Source organism: Haliotis asinina, chromosome 10 (genome assembly GCF_037392515.1).
Source record: "Haliotis asinina isolate JCU_RB_2024 chromosome 10, JCU_Hal_asi_v2, whole genome shotgun sequence".
Taxonomy (NCBI): Eukaryota; Metazoa; Mollusca; class Gastropoda; order Lepetellida; family Haliotidae; genus Haliotis; species Haliotis asinina.
Window position 1 is genome coordinate 42,659,735 of NC_090289.1, and position 18,619 is coordinate 42,678,353.

The 18,619-nt window shown below is 36.9% G+C and overlaps 1 protein-coding gene across 28 annotated transcripts in view; it reads left to right on the forward strand.

Annotated features, from left to right (window-relative positions):
* The window catches only part of LOC137298960 (bromodomain adjacent to zinc finger domain protein 2B-like), a 99,626-nt gene that overhangs the window by 70,052 nt on the left and 10,955 nt on the right, over window positions 1-18,619 (forward strand). For 9 of the 28 annotated variants that reach the window (XM_067831379.1, XM_067831358.1, XM_067831360.1 and 6 more), the window contains 16 exons: window positions 151-165; window positions 2,619-2,711; window positions 3,720-3,835; window positions 5,540-5,569; window positions 8,411-8,476; window positions 10,289-10,354; window positions 10,485-10,547; window positions 11,284-11,361; window positions 13,221-13,332; window positions 13,761-13,903; window positions 14,251-14,358; window positions 14,870-15,054; window positions 15,425-15,662; window positions 16,367-16,423; window positions 16,651-17,911; window positions 18,260-18,418. In XM_067831379.1, the coding sequence (XP_067687480.1) occupies window positions 151-165; window positions 2,619-2,711; window positions 3,720-3,835; window positions 5,540-5,569; window positions 8,411-8,476; window positions 10,289-10,354; window positions 10,485-10,547; window positions 11,284-11,361; window positions 13,221-13,332; window positions 13,761-13,903; window positions 14,251-14,358; window positions 14,870-15,054; window positions 15,425-15,662; window positions 16,367-16,423; window positions 16,651-17,911; window positions 18,260-18,418 (2,790 nt within the window). The remainder of the gene's footprint in view (window positions 1-150; window positions 166-2,618; window positions 2,712-3,719; window positions 3,836-5,539; window positions 5,570-8,410; window positions 8,477-10,288; window positions 10,355-10,484; window positions 10,548-11,283; window positions 11,362-13,220; window positions 13,333-13,760; window positions 13,904-14,250; window positions 14,359-14,869; window positions 15,055-15,424; window positions 15,663-16,366; window positions 16,424-16,650; window positions 17,912-18,259; window positions 18,419-18,619) is intronic. The other 19 variants (XM_067831388.1, XM_067831387.1, XM_067831373.1 and 16 more) reach the window with 9 other exon arrangements.

The window sequence follows — 18,619 nt, forward strand, 5'->3', positions numbered from 1 at the left end:
TGGTTACCTGTCAGCGAACACCAGGAATAAAATTTACTTTGGAAATTCTTCCTCTAAGGATTATTTTCTGCATTGTGTTTTATTTTTAGTTTGTTTTGCTGATAATGCTTGTATGAGTTCTGTGATTTATACTGAAAGTTATTTTTTCAGAGGCTCATTCTATTGGTAAGACATTTGATGCTTATTCTCCAGCTTTGACACTATCAGCCCTTTCACAATGACACTTGCCTATGATTGCTTGTTTAGTAACTGTGTGGCCTTGTTTGGTTGAGAAACAAAATCAGAATAATGCAAATGTTGCTTGTGAAAGGGAGAGAGAAAGAATAGCTGAACTACAAAAATGTTTGTGTCATGAAAGGTGATTTCACACCTTAGAGTTATCAGTGTGTGTTGTAATTCATCAAGAACTGTTTTATGTTGATGACTAACCTTTGGCCTGTCTGGTACCATTTGTTCCCTACACCCTTCCTCCTTCCCTCCCTCCCTTCTTGTCTGTCTATCCTACCTTTTCTCCCTCCTAACCTACATCCTGCCATTCTCTTTACCCACCCCCCTGATCCCTCATTTTTTCCTGTCTCTCCAATTTTCTTACCCTGTCTGTCTCTTTCTCCTGTCCCTTTCCTCTACCTGTCTTATTCCCTCCCTTCTCTCTTTCTCTCTGCCTCCTTACTGCCATGAGGTTGCTGGAATATTGCTAAAAGCAGCGTAAAGCTAAATTCACTCTACTTCCCAAGATCTCTCACCATCTGTTCCTCTGACCCATCCTTCTCTCTCCCTCCTTACCTCTCCCATTTCCTCCCGCTCCATCCCTTCCTCTCTGTCTCACTCCTTCCCACTTACTCTCCCTCACTCCAAAAGCAACATTGGCTCTTGTGATCAGGCCAGTCAATTTCTTCATATTCTGTGTGACACATGACTTTTACCAGTACCCTGAGCTTCTGAGAGTGACTTGTGATCATGGTAATCATATTTTATTAGGAAATTTCATGAATATTTTTTTTTAAAAGGAAATATGTTATTGTAAGTTAACAACCAATACCAACAAATTTGGAAAACAACCGTCAATATTTTGCTGATGATTAAAACAATATTTCCTATTTCCTTTTTCACATGTCAATGACCAATCTTGTGTCATTATTTGAATCTGTCTGTTTTGTTCCTATTGAATTCTAGGCAATAGTGTGTGGTGTTCTCTTTCACAAATGCTGGTACAAAGTTCTTTTATTCCTGTCATACCTCTATTACATCAGTGACATAATCTTGTATTTTGGTGGGCATCGCAGTTTAAGCAGATTTTCAGCAGAAGTCCTTATCACAATCACTTCACCATAATTAGTAATGAGGGTAACAGTATCCTTCTTTCCAGTGTTCGGTGAATGCAGTGGGAGGGCAAACTTCACTTCTTTCAGATTTCTGAAACAGTAGTTTAAACAATTGTCTGAATATGTCTAGGAGACAGTGGGTGTTATTTTCTAGTGTTGGGAATTGGTTGAAATCTCACAATTGATGATAGCTTCATTACTACTACAGTCATGAAAAAGAGTTGGTTAGCGTCATTTTTCAGATTTTCCTCTCCAGGTTGTTATTGCAGATATGTATAACATGATGCAACTTGCTACTTTAAAGTGATGACTAATATATAATGAACATAAACTTCCTGGAGTCGTCAAGAAATATTTAGTCATGACTTTCAGATAATGAAGTGAGTTTTCTAAGAAGGAAACAAGTTTTCAGGCCATGACAGTTTTGAAGATAGGTGCCATTCTAAGTGTTTCAAAGACTTTAACAATGGTTAAAAAAATAGCTTATGTTCAGTTATGAGGAAAATATGATTGATTGCTAGATCGTTTGGTCACTGGGACCAGTCTTTGATTATTTTAATTATCAGAACAACACTGTGGAAGCACATCTGAAGCAACTGTCTGAGAATTTCTAGGAGACAGTGTGTGGTATTTCGTGTTCAAAGCACAGATGCCTAGTTCTTTTTCTGCTGTATTCAATGCCACACTGCTTGGGAATTATACTCTATCTCAGAACTATACAGACAGTATCAGCCTTACATGTTAAAATACAGGATATGTTTCTTATCAGTTGAAGAAGATTTTGATGGGAAATTTAATTGGAAGAAAATATAATGGAAATGATCTTGTTGAAATAATTGTTTGACAGGGTGGTCCAAGTTGATCAACATGTTAAAGTGTATTTAGTTTTATTATACAGACATATAGGTCTGAACAGCCGTTGTCTTTTTGCATGATTCTAAATAATTATTTTTTTTTCAAGTAAATGGGTTGTGCTTCGGTGTTTTTCTTGTTGAATCTAGTTCTTGAATGCCCTGTTGTGCAGTTCGTGTAAAGTGACCTTTGGGTTTGGTTGGAATCTAAATCTAAGAACCTTGAATGCTATCTTAAGAAAACAAAACACAGGTGCTATTAACATGAATGTGGATTTGTGGATCAATAAAAAAATATTTCTTTTTCATAATGATCTTTAATAAAAAAAAAAATAACAAAATTGGTTAGTGTTAGTAAGTTCCTTACAAGCAGATGAAAGGCTGCTGTCCCCATATACTTAATGCAGGAAACCTTTAGAGTGAAGCTGACTCTGTATATTTGTAGAGCTTGCGAAAAAAGCTGCAGAGAACAAATTTCAGAAGAGACTTGACTTACAAAGGCAGAAAGAGCTATTGAAGAAGTCAAAACAGCTCAAAGGTAGGCAACTGAAGTGTTGCTCAAATTGCTTTGTTTTTGTTCATAACCCCCACCCAACTCCCAAGACCTGTATATTCCCTTTGTTTATATATATCTTATTGTCACATCTCACTATGTACACACTTTACAAAATATTTTATGATTCTTATTTATCAAAGATGATGGCTGGAAATGGTTTTATTGGAATGAAATGATATTTTGATGAGTTTTTGTGACTAACAAACACCCTTTTGATCGCTAGCCCTTTCTTATCTAACATTTGTGTTTGATCCTCCCTGTGTTGCAATAACCCCCTCCTTCCCATCCCTCGTTAATCCGTCAGTAGTATTAGTTCTGCACAATTGTATTAACGGATGTACACTTCAACTAATGACTACTTGTTCTTATACTTGGTAGGGATTGTTTTCTTAAATGGAAACATTTTATTATTTGGTTAGAAATTTCAAACCATGGTAAGCAGGACCTGAGCACATTTGTTTCATTTTCTTGAGCAAACAATGTGAAAATATTTAATTCAAAATTGAATGTTTTCATTGGTTAATGGAAGTTGATGTTCTTCATCGATATTCTCAAACTGGATATTTCATTGTTTTGTGAAGTCCAAGGCTTGATATAATTAGTGGATGGGTCGTCAGTATGGTAGGTACTGGAATGGTTGTGTGTATACTGTGTTCAGTTGGTTCTTTGCATGAATGTTGTGGTGTGAGTATAATATGCAATTTTGTCTAAGAATACTGTTTGCTTTAACTGCATTCCTGGGTATTGGTGCAATGATGGGTAATTTTGCTTTTGGGAAATCTCTTTCCAATGGGTGAAATTTCTTTTCAGGTTCTAATCTTCAAACCTCTTTCCTCATGTTTCACGTGTAATGGACTTTTTTTATTGCGTGTAGTTAAGGAGGTATTGTGTTCTAGTCATGTTATGCAGAGCTGATCAGGTTTCTATACAATCAAAATAGTTGAATTGCCTACCATGCTTTACTTTGAGGGTACTGATGCTGTGTTTTAGCTGCTGAGCGTCGGAAACAGAAGGAGCAGAATAAGGTATTGAAACAACAGGAAAAAATAAGACGACAGGAACAGTTGAGGCAGGAAAGGGAGATGAGAGCCCAGCACATTCTTGAGGTAGGCAGCCATTTTGAATTTTCAGGGTATAACAAGAATTCATCATTCTACCCAGAAATACTAAATTTGAAATGTGACGGGTTGTAAAACCAGTGATGACTATGTCATGCCATCAACTTAGCTGTATTTTTTCAGGTTTCAGAACATCAAGGGGAAAAATTAGGCAGAATGCTGTATGTCAGTCCATAGGGTTCATGGCTGATTGGTTTAGGGATGGTTTTTATATTACTGATCATGGTCATTACTGAGAGCAAGATTCATTTGAGGTACAGAGATTGAATTCCCTTTGCATTTTATTTCGCAGTCCTTTGTTCATACATCTGAATTCCATTGAAGTTGGGTTGTATCTGGTTGTAAAGGGATGGTGGGGTAGCCTAATTATTAAAGCATTTGCTTGTCACACTGAAGACCCAGGTGGGATTGCCCATTTCTGGTGTCCCCTGCCGTGATGTTGCTGCAATATTGCTAACATGCAAAAATTCACTCACTCACTCTGGCCGTAAAAGTTTTAAAGTTGTATTGTTAGTTTCATTGAACTATGTTTGACTTGGCATCAATTGAAAGATCATTGAGTTCCTGACTTTGTCCTGCTGTCACCCAGTATCTATTTGTAATCGGTGCTGACAGTGAACCAGTTCACAGTATTGGTATTCTAAACATGACCAGTTATATCAGTACATGTAGTATTAGAACAGAGAAATATTACTTCGGCCAGACCAGTTGAATTTCTCTTTTAACAGACAAGCCTACCCTAATATTTTGCCAAGTTAAGAAACAAAATTAAAAGGAATTTAGTTAAGATATTGTTTTGGTCTGGACTGGTTTACAATATTAGAATGTGATTCTTCCTTCATCTAAATAAAGATCTTTTGACATGTTATTATTGGCCAGATCAGAACAACTTTTCATGACCTTTGACAGACCATCTTTCTTGAGCTGGAACTGTAACTTCCATTTCAGAATATACTTTAGAAATACATTGTTTAATAGCTTTGGAAGGCTCTTCCAGTTAGATATTTATACCACAGCATGGGGGATATAGATAATGCTTTGATAAAATTTGCCATGGAACCTGTTATTGTAGAATTTCCAAATGTTGCTTCCTGATATAAGTGACTCTTATTGGTTGGGTGAAAGATTTTCTCGTCTGAAATGAAATGTCCTCAAATCTGTATTTAGCGAGAACTGAGATTATAGATTTTAGAGATTGCAAGATGTTTGTTCTAGAAACATCCTCCGTGAAAATTGCTTTATTTGATTTTACCTTCACCCTTTCGGCATGTTTACCAAGCTGAACTGTGAAAGGTGGATTTTGCTAAATAGTAAAACTTTTGTGGGACATGATTGAGTTGTCATGATTCTGTATTATGGCTTAAGGGTCTTTGATTTTCACATTGTTGATTTGTGTTTCTGTGTTTGCCTTTAACTGCAAATGAGAGCAGCTTTTCAAGGATTTGTATCACTGTTAGGAGACATTTTCAGGCATTTAGCACTGATTAGAATGGCTTTCTGTCAGATTTTCATTCAGCAACGCTATCAAGAGATGAACTTTGGTTCAGGTATGGAACACTGGAAAATCACATTGTCTAAAAGGGGAAACTGATACATGGACAAATGTATAAAATATATTCAAAAGTTTTGTCTTTATTTGGCATAGGAAAAACTATAATGACTTTGCTATAAAATTAGTATTGTTCATTGCAGTCCAACATACTCTGGTTTCATATGGAGAGAGTAAGTTGATTGACAGTGATTGACAGCTTGTCTAGTCAGGCCAGCCAATGAAATTGGAGATTTCTCAGGCATTTGTGAACAAGTGTCTAAACTGTTTATCAAACTTTATTGTGATTTTTGTTTTGTACTTCTAACGAGACTTTGCGATCTCTTCAAAATGATGAAATCAACATTGGAAAGAGATTCGTAGAAACGTATTCTGTATATTTAAAATTTTTAGCCATTCATTTGTGTTGTTCATTTTTTAAATGCAGCCCGATATGAAAGTTGTTTGATCAATGAAAAATGATACTTTCTTTGATTGATCTGATTGCAAGAGTATCTACTTATGTATATATAATCTAGACACAACACAGCAATTATAAATCAGTACATTCCAGTAAAACAAACGACTATTCATAATATTTCATTTGCTGGCCTCTGATTGGTTGTTGTTCTTGATTGACAGCTGTCAATCTACTGTACATCTATATCACCTATTGTAGGCTTGCTGTATTCCTCAGCTCTATGTATCTGCTTTTTACTTAAACTATTTTATCATTAACTTTGTTCACAAACATGTTAGATCATATCATAGCCTCATCTATGTACAGAAACATGGGGTCTCACTAGTCTCCTGCCACAGGAATATCTTATTGAAATATAAACTTGAAAATATGGTATGGTATTTTTTTGAGCAAAAAAGGGGATACATCCCCTGAATACAGCATGAACTGCATGTTCATATTGAAAGTGTTTGAAAAAGTGTTAAGATGAGGCGTATAGTCATGCATGAGTACAGATTTAAGGCCAGGTTAATTGATGATGTTAATTAATGTAGATTAGTGCAGTAATACTGAATGAGTGCATGTGCATGATAGGTAGTACCACTAAACTTTTACATGAAATTAACCTGTCCATAATCAAGATTTTCTTAAAGTTGTCACTAGTTTAAAATTGTCTGGAACATTAATCAAATGTTATTCTGCCCCTAAAAATTAAGGGGTCGAATTAATCTGTCCATTATCAAGAATTTCTAGAGTTTTCATATTGGTATAAAATTGTCAGGAGCATAAAGTTAATACATGCAGTCCCTGAAAACATCAGGGGTCAGTTAATCTATCCATTATCAAGAAGAGTTTTATAGTCGTCATTCTGGTTTAGAATTGTGGTCAGTTTAATGTATGTGGTCCCTGAAAAATTAATAAGTCAATTACCTGTCCATTATTAAGATTTTCTAAAGTTGTCACAAGTTTAAAATTGGAACATTAATAAAATATTATGCTGCTTCTAGAAATTAAGGGGTCGAATCAATCTGTCCATTATCAAGAATTTCTAAAGTTGTCATATTGCTTTAGAATTGTCAGGAGCATAATTTTTTTATCATACTGATTATGTTGTTCTATCAAATCACTATTTGTATGCTGACTTGTGTGGCTAACGGTTATGTGAAAAAATTGAATGGCATGAGGTTTGGTTGGGTATCCATGGTTACCACTTTGTAAAGTGGTCAGCAGTATTAGATAATGTACATATTGGACATGAAATGCTAAACTAAACATTTGAATAAGAAAATCAAAGAAATATGTTTGTGTTATGAAGTCTGAAAGATTTTTGCATCATGTTTTGTGACTCCAGTGAGCAAATATTAGCTGTAACTTCTTTACACAATCACATATTACTCTTGCATTTTTAACAGTCCATATCTAAACCCTAATATCACTACTAAAATGCTTTTAATATAGAATTGAACCCATAGCATGGAGACAAATTGCTGCCATGGACTGTGGTTGTTGTGTCAGACTGTTTCTGTGATTCACCTTTTGACAACAGTGAATACTTCAGTATGCTTTAGCAGTAGTTTGGATTAAAGGTCAACTCATAACTATTTGTACCCACAGAAAGGGTTATCATCACCTTGTCAGCTGTACATTTAGGTTCAGTAGTAAAATTTTATTCACAGATTGACACCAATAGTAATATAAATATGTCTTCGTAGCATAGTGTATATTTAACTTGTAAATTTCTGAGTGCCAGAAAGAGTTATTTCCCTTTGTTCACTGAACTATCACATTTAGGTGCAACAGTTGTTCTACAGTTTGGTAACGTTAAGTAATATTCAGTTGTAAATACGTCTTGAAAGAATAATCTCCCTTTGTTAAAGAGTTGTCTCCCTTAAGCAAAGGTAACTTTCAGCACACCCCTTATGTATTTCAGCAAGGTATTGTTTTGACCGAACAGTTGTGCTTGTAGGTATTTAGTTTTAATTCTGCTTTGACCAGTGATTTCTAAATTGTGTCTTGGGCTCTAAGCTTTGTGACTTCTCCTGCTTATCTGTCTTGTGTTCTTGTCAAGCTGCTCTCATTGGTCAGTATCTGCTGCATGTGGCATTTGATTGGTTAGTTTCAGTCAAGATCTCAGTTAGGCCAATATCAATTGTTAGGATTATTTGTCCAAATTCTAATTTGCTAATTTTTGGCATGGTTATTGTGTATTAATGATATGAATCTGCCAAAGAGACATTTATACAAAATAAATCAATCTTCATACAAGCTCATGTGTTCTGAAAGATCACTATGGCAGTAGTTTGTGATGAAATATATATAACTTTAACTTGTGTTGATTTTAAGAAACACATTGTTTCTGATGGTGATGTAAAGAGAAATTTTCCATCAGAATCTTCCTGAAGTATATTACAACAGTTCTTTCTGATGGTGATCTAAACAGAAATTGTCTATCAGAATCTTCTTGAAGTTTATTAGAATAGATGGATATTAGACATGTTACACTTGATGATGATGATGATGATGATGATGATGATGATGATGATGATGATGATGGTGGTGATGATGATGTTTCAAGGAGAGAGAGATGAAGCGACAACAAGCCGTCATGATCAGGGAGCAGGTAATGAAGAATCTCAGCATCGTACGTCCACCTCCTCACATCACTGGTTATACATTGCTGCACTTGCGGATCCCATATTTTTCAATGTTCACAATCAGCAGTCTTGTAAGGGGGGCCTTGGGGTAGCCTAGTGGTTAAAGTGTTTGCTCATCAGGCCAAAGACTAGGGTTTGATTCTCAACATGGATACCATGTGTTAAGCCCGTTTCTGTTGTCCCCTGCCGTGATATTGCTGAAATATTACGAAAAGCAGCATGAAACCCAAGTCGCTCATGTAGGGAGTCATCTCTAAGGAATGATGCGCAAAAAAGGATTTGTAATGCACTTTTAACTTCATATTTGTCTTATTACGATAATATAAATCTTCCTTTCAAAAACATTGTACCTTATTATACACTTTAATAACTTACCTCCAAGTACATATCTTCAGCTCATTGAATGTGGACAGAATGAATCACATGCAAAAAAACCCCCAAAGGATAATATTTGTTACAGCTCAACCATTAGATGATTAGGATAGAGAAGCCTCCATCAACTGTGTTAGTTGTTTATCACTGCACTCAGCAATATTCCTGCCGTATTGTGGTGGTTTGTATATAATCAAATTCAGTCAAGTGGTCAACAGCATGAGCATCCATATATTCAATAGGAACATAATGACGTGGGCCAACCATGTCAGTGAGATGATCCCATTAGTTGCCTCTCACAACAATGTCGACCAATTCCAACCCAGATCTTCATGAGTATATACTTGTGTTCAGTAGTAATACATGTAGGAATCTTACTGTCTCAATGAGCGTACGACATCTTCAGCCATCCATTCCTCAAAATGATTGTAGCTCAGTTGTGGTTATAAATCCAGTACTTGAGCACACTTTTAAAACATACGTCTGTGGTTGATTTATAGTATGTTTTGTGACAATGGATAGAGAAACAGTTGATGTGAATGATGAAGAAAGAAGGGGCTATGTTAACTGCAGCAACAGTGGCCTTTAATCAGCATATGATTCCAAGTAGGAGAAAGGACCCGATGATTCACCCAATGTTTACAACAATTTGTTAAATGAACTTTTAGCTAAATTCCCTTTGCAAAACAAATGTGATTATTTCATACTGGAATCATCTGCTGAAATTGATTTTGCACTTCTTTTCTAAGTTGATTTTATACATTATGTTCAAATAACTGTTATTTATTACATTTTGTTTTTTCTAATACTCTCTTATGTGCTTCCTATGCAATATATTTTCGGTAAGGTATTTTAGTCTATATGCACAGAACATAAAAAGTACATGAGCATGAATATTGTTATGAAGTAATGTGCAGGGTCTGAGAAAAATATCCCCAAAGATGTTCGTGAATACTATTGACGGTGGTATAGGCTAGTGGTTAAAGCATCTGCTCGTCACACCAAAGACCTGGGTTTGATTCCCCACTTGGGTACAATGTGTGAAGCCCATATCTGGTTTAAAGTGTTCCCTCATCAAGCCCAGGTTCGATTTCTCACATGGGTTCAATATGTGAAGCCCATTTCTGGTGTGCCCCATCACAATATCGCAGGAATACTGCTAACTCACTAAGAAATGCACAAGTTGGACTGTAGTAACACAGTAAGTTGACAGGCTCTCATATAACTGAACAAATGTTTTGAACAGCACATAACAGAATTCAACCTAACTTCATCTATCTCTGTATATGCACTGAGTTTTCTTTTGTTTTTAAATTTACAAAATAACATGGATGAAAAGATTTTTACAAATGTAAGATATTTTTGTTCTTCATTGTTAAATATTTATTCCATCTTTGAATTGTATTATGTGATATTATGGCTTGCAGGAACGTGAGAGACGGCGCCAGCACTTGCTGCTTGTCAAGGCTCTTGAGGCTCGAAAAAAACAAGAGGTGAGATGTTAATCTGCTCCTCCAAGTGACATAAAAACATCACTCTTTCTCTCTCTCACTCACTCTTTGAGACTGATTTAAACTGTAGTTGCTATCTGCCTAGTCTTGATAACTCATCTATTATTTCCAGGAGAAGGAGAGAGTCAAAGTGGAACGCTTACAAGAAAAACGTATATTCAGAGAGAGAAAACTGGTGAGCTTTTCTTGATTACTATGACAACATTATGTGGGAATTCAGAAGCAAATGAGTATTTGACGATTTCAGAGCGAATGACGGTAACAAGGCTGAAGTGAGTATTATTTTAGGGGCAGTGGTATCGCCTCTTGGTTAAAGCATTTGCTAGTTAGCTGAAGCCCCCGTTTGCTGTCCCACAAGGGTACTGTGTGTGAAGCTGATTTCTTCATTTCTGCTGTTTGGAATATTGCTGAAAGGGACGTAAAACTAAATTCACCAACTCACTATTACTTCAGCAGATGCAAGCACTGTTAGTGTCAAACTTAAGGTTGTCTCAAGGAGGATGTTGGTTTGCCGTTTCAGTCTAAATTCACCAACTCACTATTACTTCAGCAGATGCAAGCACTGTTAGTGTCAAACTTAAGGTTGTCTCAAGGAGGATGTTGGTTTGCCGTTTCAGTCTAAATTCACCAACTCACTATTACTTCAGCAGATGCAAGCACTGTTAGTGTCAAACTTAAGGTTGTCTCAAGGAGGATGTTGGTTTGCCGTTTCAGTCTAAATTCACCAACTCACTATTACTTCAGCAGATGCAAGCACTGTTAGTGTCAAACTTAAGGTTGTCTCAAGGAGGATGTTGGTTTGCCGTTTCAAGTTTGATACAACTTTGCTTGACTGTATTCTTCCAAGTGTGTTTCATATGATTTCATTGCTTGTGAACATTATCTAATCTGTGTGTTCCGTGGTGTTCCAGGAACAGCGTCGGATGGAGCTTGAAATGGCACGGGAGATGAAGCGACCTTGTGAAGACATGGAGCTCCGTGACACAAGGGTCAGCCATTGTTGTCAATTTCTCTCTTTCATTGGATGCTGGTTTATGTGTTCAGTATGTGTTCATGGTTGGGGTGAAATGGTATACTGCGGTGTTAGTAGAACTGTGGTATTTAGCCTTTGGTTCGGTATACCGTAATAGATTGAAAAATTCAGTATTTTCTGCTGTCATAACGTCATTTCAAAATCCTCTTTACACCTAAAATGTCTAGAAATTGAAGCATGTTGTCAAAGTTTATTCATTCATAGATTACCGGCCATTTTCCTGGAAGTAAGTGCGGAACTGCTTTGAATGTTGTCTACTTAGATCTACAAATCGGCAAGACATCAGTACCTGGTTTCCTTTTTCAGTTATTTAAAATATAAATATTTGTCCAAATATGTTATACCTTCTGTAACTCTGTAAATTATATAAACATGTCATCTGCATTGTTACGCATCGTAGTTATAAAATTCTCCCAGTTTTTATTCTAATTTGACTGGTAGAATACGTTAGACTTTAGAATAAATGCAAAAAGTTTTCTCATACATAAAATGAACTAATTTCCTAATTTTCATACAACCGCACATGTTTTATGAATATTTATAAAGTAGAACATAAACACTGGATTTACCGAGAACATGTTATATTGAGAGGTATATTTTGTAAGAAGACATGACCAAACTTACCTCTCGTATGTTCTCAGTAAGTCTATCTTAGAATCTTGAAATAAGTATTTGCAACTATTCCAAATACATGTCTGAGATTTCATACTTTTTATTGAATTAATGTTCAACAGATAAGCTCACTGGAATTAAGATTGAATGAGTTGTAAGTCTTATGGAAATGTAATTATAGTTCGATATGCTGAGTAATCAGTGTTTAATTTTGCAGCTTGTATCAGTGTCATTTTTTAACCCAATCAATTAAAAAACATTATTAGCGACAACAATTCATTCATATTAAAATAACAATACGATATACTTGATACACATTATATTACACCTTGATATATTTCAACAACTGGTCAGCTATGAATGTAACGACTTGACCTGAAATTAGGTTTTATTTATAGATATGTGATCATTTGGCAAAACTGTCGTTAAACTGAGTGATCTTGCACGATATATGGAATGCATGCTGTTATGAACCGTATTGCATACTACCGATGATTGTGTGAAGGATCACTTACCATTTGCTATCAAATTCTTTTGTGTGGTGTTAATCTATTTAATCCATATCACATCATTTATATAATGACAGTTTTGTTCTTTCAAAATAACAAGGATTATGCTCAGGTTTTTCAATGTTATTATTTAAGGTTTAGTTTGGCTCTTGTTGTCAATTTTCTGCAATTTGATCATGTCTCATATACCGTATCAAAACGGACCAAACCAAAGGCCTTGTACCGCAATGCGTACCATACCATTCCATACTGTACCATGACCCCAAGCTGATTGACTTCTGCTGTCTAAAAGCAGTTTGCCTGAAACAGACTGTTTACAGATTGTCACAGCATTGCTGACTATAGCATAAATTAGATTTCTTCACTCACTTCTATCATTCTGTAACATGAGCACTGATGTGAGTTGTCATAAGGGCAACAATCTGGATTGATTGGTTTGTCTAGTGGCAGATATTGATGCATGCAAGATAAAATATGTTACTGGCAGACATTGTAGACACTACCCAACGAAACTATAATATCCACAAGAAATGTAAAGTAATCAATCATTTGGTTGATTTAAGCTGAATATACACTGAATGGTTTTGTACTGAAATCTTGTGATCTTGTGCTGAACACTGAATGGTGGATTTTGTGTTAACATGTAAAATTAGCTGATGGAGTGTATTCTGATTTTGTAATCAATACTTTCAAGGAGTTCCCAGAATTTCCCAGAATCCATGGTGTGCGTCTGGCAGGAGCTCCCTTTGCTGACTGTCTGATGGCGATAGAGTTCATGCATAACTTTGGGGATGCTCTTGGACTGGGTGAGTTGGACTCTTTTATCTGAATGTTGGCATAGATACCTTTGTAAGCTTGCCTGTTTTCCCCTGATTGAAAGGTTCCTTTCAAACTGACATTTAAAATCTGTCTGGTCCGTCCATATGTTTCATCAGGCATAATATGTTAGAAATCATGCTTTCATTTGACATTGTTTGATTGAGAGCTCAGCGATACATTGTCTTCCTTGGAGACAATCTGATGTGTTTGAAGCTGATTTGGTTGGTATGTGTTAAATCATACCGGTTACTCCAAATATCAGTCAAAGGTTGTTTAGTGCGGACTCGACCAGTGAAAAGTTTTTGTCAGAAATCTGCAGTGTTGCTGAGCGATGTTGAACGACAACCGCACACATGCTCAAGTGTTACCTAGCCGAATAAAGTTGCACAGAATGTATATTTTGACCTTGTTGCAGACAAAGATTCCATCCCTACGATGAAGATCCTCCAGAACGCACTGATGAATGATAATGATGAGGACATGGAGGAGTTTCTGTGCCTAATGTCGCATCTTGTCCGATTTGGATTGGATGACCCTGGTGTTCCAAACCCCAAAGAGGTCAGTGGCCTGGTATCAGATTGTTCTCAGTGCATATGGTGCATTCTGAAGGGTTTTGTTATTTGCACAGTTGTTCCCCTTGGCCATGACAGGATCTGCTGGTCATCAGTCTGAATGCCCTGATAATACTTAGTCATGATGTAATTTCAATGCTGTTGAAGTTCATGGTGAGCCCAGCTCAATATCTTATTGGGGAAAGATGCAGTGTGACAGGATAATATAAAGAGACAAGTTAAGAGCCACTCAGTCCCAGTCTGCAACAGAGACCTCAATTTGAAATACAAAATTCCCATATGTTTTGATATATTTATGTCTTCAAGAAATAAACTTGCTTTTGATAATCTCAGGCTGTGACGAAGCTCAACCAGAAGATTACAGACATTGAGCTTACAGACTCAACCCTCACCGAGATCCTCCGAATATTCATAATAGCCCGTAACGGCAAGAAGACTGAGGTAGGTGAACACTGTGACTACACTGATGGATCTATACTGCAGCCTATCTCCAGTCAGGATGAAAACATACAACACAGCCAACCAACTTACTTATGCTATTAGCCATGCTGCTTGATTCTTTCATTTTACTTTACATCTTGATAAAAAACAGTAATCTGTTCTGAAATATATGGAAAGGTAATTTTTTTCCCTGACTTTAACAAAGTATGTTGCTCAGTGGCCATGCAGGTTTTGTTGGGGTTTTTTTTAAACATTTTGGTGAGAGCCTAAAAAAATGTTCAAAGCCTTTTGTGAGAAAAAAACAGTTGTGAGCCTTGAAGCAAAGATTGAATGACTAATTTGGAACACAGAAATTCTGTAATTGTCAACTTGAATAAATTTGAATAATTTAAATACGGTGATGCAACCACTGTACAGAGACTCATATGGATGGTTTGAGACTATTTCAGTCAAGGTGTATGAAATCTCACATGCATACGCAGCATTTGTGAAGAATTATCTGTTTGTTCAGATGAGTGACTGGCTTGAAACACAACCCCTTGAAGCCCTCAATCCCACCAAGAAGGCAGCCATCCTGGCCTTTATATGCAATGAGTTGCTAGGTAGTCGCGTGATCTCCGGCGAAGTGGACAAGAACATAGAGACAATCAACACGCTCCGCAGGGACAAATGGCTGGTTGAAGGAAAGCTGAGACAGTAGGTCTTTCTAAATGTTTCAAAATGTTTGAATTATTCATCAGTGCTTGAGAAGGAAAGAACAATTTCTTACTTATAAGCAAACCTCATCTGTCTTGCTGACAAAGGTTTCAAAGCTATAACAAGCAATTCTTTATCAGGAAATTATCTCCCTTATTATTATCTCCCTTTGATCACATTGCTCTTCACACTGTCATGCAGTGATATTTACCTTCTTAATATGCTACTGCCCAATACATCTTAAAAAAAAGAACCGGTGACTTTTCAGATATGGTATGATTATGATTTTTAATATATTGTCAGCTTGACGTCCTTTGAAGTATTTATATTTATTGATATCTATTGATACATATTGATTTTTCTTGCTTAGATTGAGAATGATTCAAGCCAAGAAGTGTCGGAAAGCGGGGAAGCCCCTTGACGGATCATCCAACCAGCCTAATGTGGAGGAGGACAGCACAAACATGTCAGCCAGCAAACAAGGAAGTGACGATGAGGAGGACAAGGATGACGATGAGGACAAAGATGATGAGGACAAGGACGATGACAGTGGTAATGACAGCGATACCACAAATACTACCAACGCCACAGGTGCTGTGTCGGAGGAGGTAAGAACACAGTTGTACATAGATTTGGTTGAGGACAACTTCTGATGTTATTTCTTCCATGGTTAACTTGGAGTTTGTGAGTTTTTGTGTGTTTTTTTTATATGTTAAAAGTGAACAAATTTCAATGTTTCAAAACTACCCGCTTGATAAAAAGCTGATTGTTGAATGAGGCACAAGATACTACTAAAGCCATTTAAGATATGCTCAGTGTTGGCATTATCACAGAAACCTGTGTTTTTCATGTAAACAAAATAATGAAACCATGCATAGATTCTGAAATACTTAATTTTAAAGAGAACATTAGACAGCAACATATGAAAATAATGAAATTTTGAAATGATTAAGGTTCGTAATGAAACTTTCATGCACATATGATCTGGACTACATGTTTATAATTGTATTTCTGCACACCCTCTTACAAAACATCCATGAACACTGATGCTATTGTTTTTTTCATAGGATTATAATGAATCTTTGATGAAGTGATATTGAATTGTTGTATTTTAGGGAATTACATGATATTCTTAGGTGACTAATGTGTCTGGCCTGGTAGGACACTACTTGTTTCATTTCACTGCCATAGGTCTGCTATGTCATGTCATTACAGCCATAGGATAACATTCTTGGGTTTTTTTTAACTTCTTGTGAGTGATATGTAAGTGAAGAGTTCTGCTTGTTTCATGGAACTGAATTTTCAATTTCAGGAAGAAGATGGGATCACTATTGAGGAATGTGAAAAGAAGATTGAAAAGCTTACAAAGGTAACTGTGGATGAAAGCATAATATAGGAATATATTTCCAGATATTGGTAAGATTCTCAAAGCTAATGAAAGCCAGGGAGATTCATTGTTCATGATATCAGAACACAGCATCATCCGAACATTTCCTCTCCTAATTTTCTTTCTTGAAATGACAGTGAGTGTAAGCTATGCTAACACCATCCTGGAAATGCGAGAAAGAATTGTTATTCTCTATTTTTGACTTTCAGCAACATGGACTGTACAGGAACAAGGTTTTTGATGCCTCTCACAAATTGCGGGGATTGACGCTTGGCCAGGACAGATACAAGCGTCGATTCTGGATATTGCCTTATGCTGGTGGCCTATACCTTGAGGGATTGGAATCTTCGAAGGAGATTTATGATGATAACCCCGAGTTTGTTGGATTAAAGAAGAAGGCAGATATGAAAGTAGAAGCAGACGTCAAGAAGGAAGCAGACGTTAAAAATGAAGCAAATGTTAAGAAAGAGGCACGTGTGAAAGAAGAAAAGATGGAGACTGATGAAGTAAAGGATGAACAAGTGAAAGACGAAAAGGAAGAGGTGGTACATGAGAAAGATGTGAGCACTGTGATTGAGAATGAAGAGAAAGTTGTTAATGGTGAATGTGATTCATTGAAATTGGAATTGGAAAAGGACTCAGTGAAACATGAAAGTTTAATAGTGGAGGAGTTGTCAAAGGTTGTGAAGGAAAATGGAGAAAATGAGGAAAAGAAAGAAAAGAGTAACTGTAAAATTGATACAAATTTGTTCCTCCAAAAGGCAGACATTACAAAACTTAGTGACATCTTGAAAATACCAAAAAGAGACTCTCTGAAAAACTCTCCAAAGGAGGTTGTGAATAATGTTCACACAGCACTGACGATACCATCGCCAATATCTTCGCATTCCACGTCACTGGTCAGTAGTACACCGATTACCTCCCCTTGTCCATCCTCCCCTTCTCATAAAACCGAGACCAAGCATAATTTCACAAGCATCGATTCGTTGCTCAAGAAAGAGACGGACAGTACCACAAATAATACATCTAATAATCATTTTCTCCCTCCAAATATTTTTCCCCCATCACCTCTGATCAAGGATCATCACATGAACAGTTATACTGACATCCTTGAACAAAAGCCATGGTTCAGTATATTACCCAGAATGCCTTGCGATGAGCAGTCATTAACACGCACACCCCACTCGAGCAATTCGCCATCAGTTGTATCAAACACATCCTTATCATTTTTCCCACTACTGCCATTCCCTCCATCAAGCCCAGGGTTTGGCTCATTCCAAATGGGACAGTTACAGAATAGTACATTGGACTCCAGTCTGTTGTCAAATTCAGACACATCTTTGGCGAATTTGTCGTCCTTCAAAGTGCCGCCCCCACCTTGTGATACTCCCACCAGCTCGAGCTGCACTGGAAGTGTCACCATGGAGATGCTCAAACCTGTGAAGATTGAGCCTCTGCCTATTCCAGATGGTAAGTATGCCTGTGGAAATTACTGTCTCATGTGACATTTTGTGTTTTGGTTATATTGGGGTTGGGTCATCATGATCTAGATTATGGGGTAGCCCTGTGGTAAAAGTGCTTGTTTGTCATGACAAATGCCTTGGTTCAATTCCCTATATAGGTGCAGTATGTAAGCCCATGAGGATTTTCTGGACATTTCGTCATTGCTATAACTGTGGTGCCTTTGATTTTATATGTTCTGATGAAGACTTTATTCTGTGGAGACTGTGACAGAAATGAGGTTGTCAGACTCCACTGATGTTGTGATGTGTGTTGATGATGTTGTGATGTGTGTTGATGATGATGGTGGTGTTACAGACAAGCAGCTAAACTGGTGGCGTCTCATGGATGAGGAAAATGTGAAGGACATCCTCAAGTGCCTCCATTCACGTGGCATCAGGGAGAAGAATCTCATGAAGAACCTGCAGAAGTACCTGGAGTATGCCTGCTCCTGTTGTGGCAAGGGAAATGACAAAGGTATGGTTCGACTCACCAGATACCCTAGGGTAACACAAGTCGCTAAGCAGAAATCCATTTGGCACATTTTTAAATGAAAAAATTACACTTTACTACTGGTATGAAATCAGGAGCCTGGGTTAGTGGCTGTTTGATCCTCATGCACCATAGCAGAAGTCATGATTTGTTGTTATCCTTCTCACCAGTTTAGGATAAAACAAG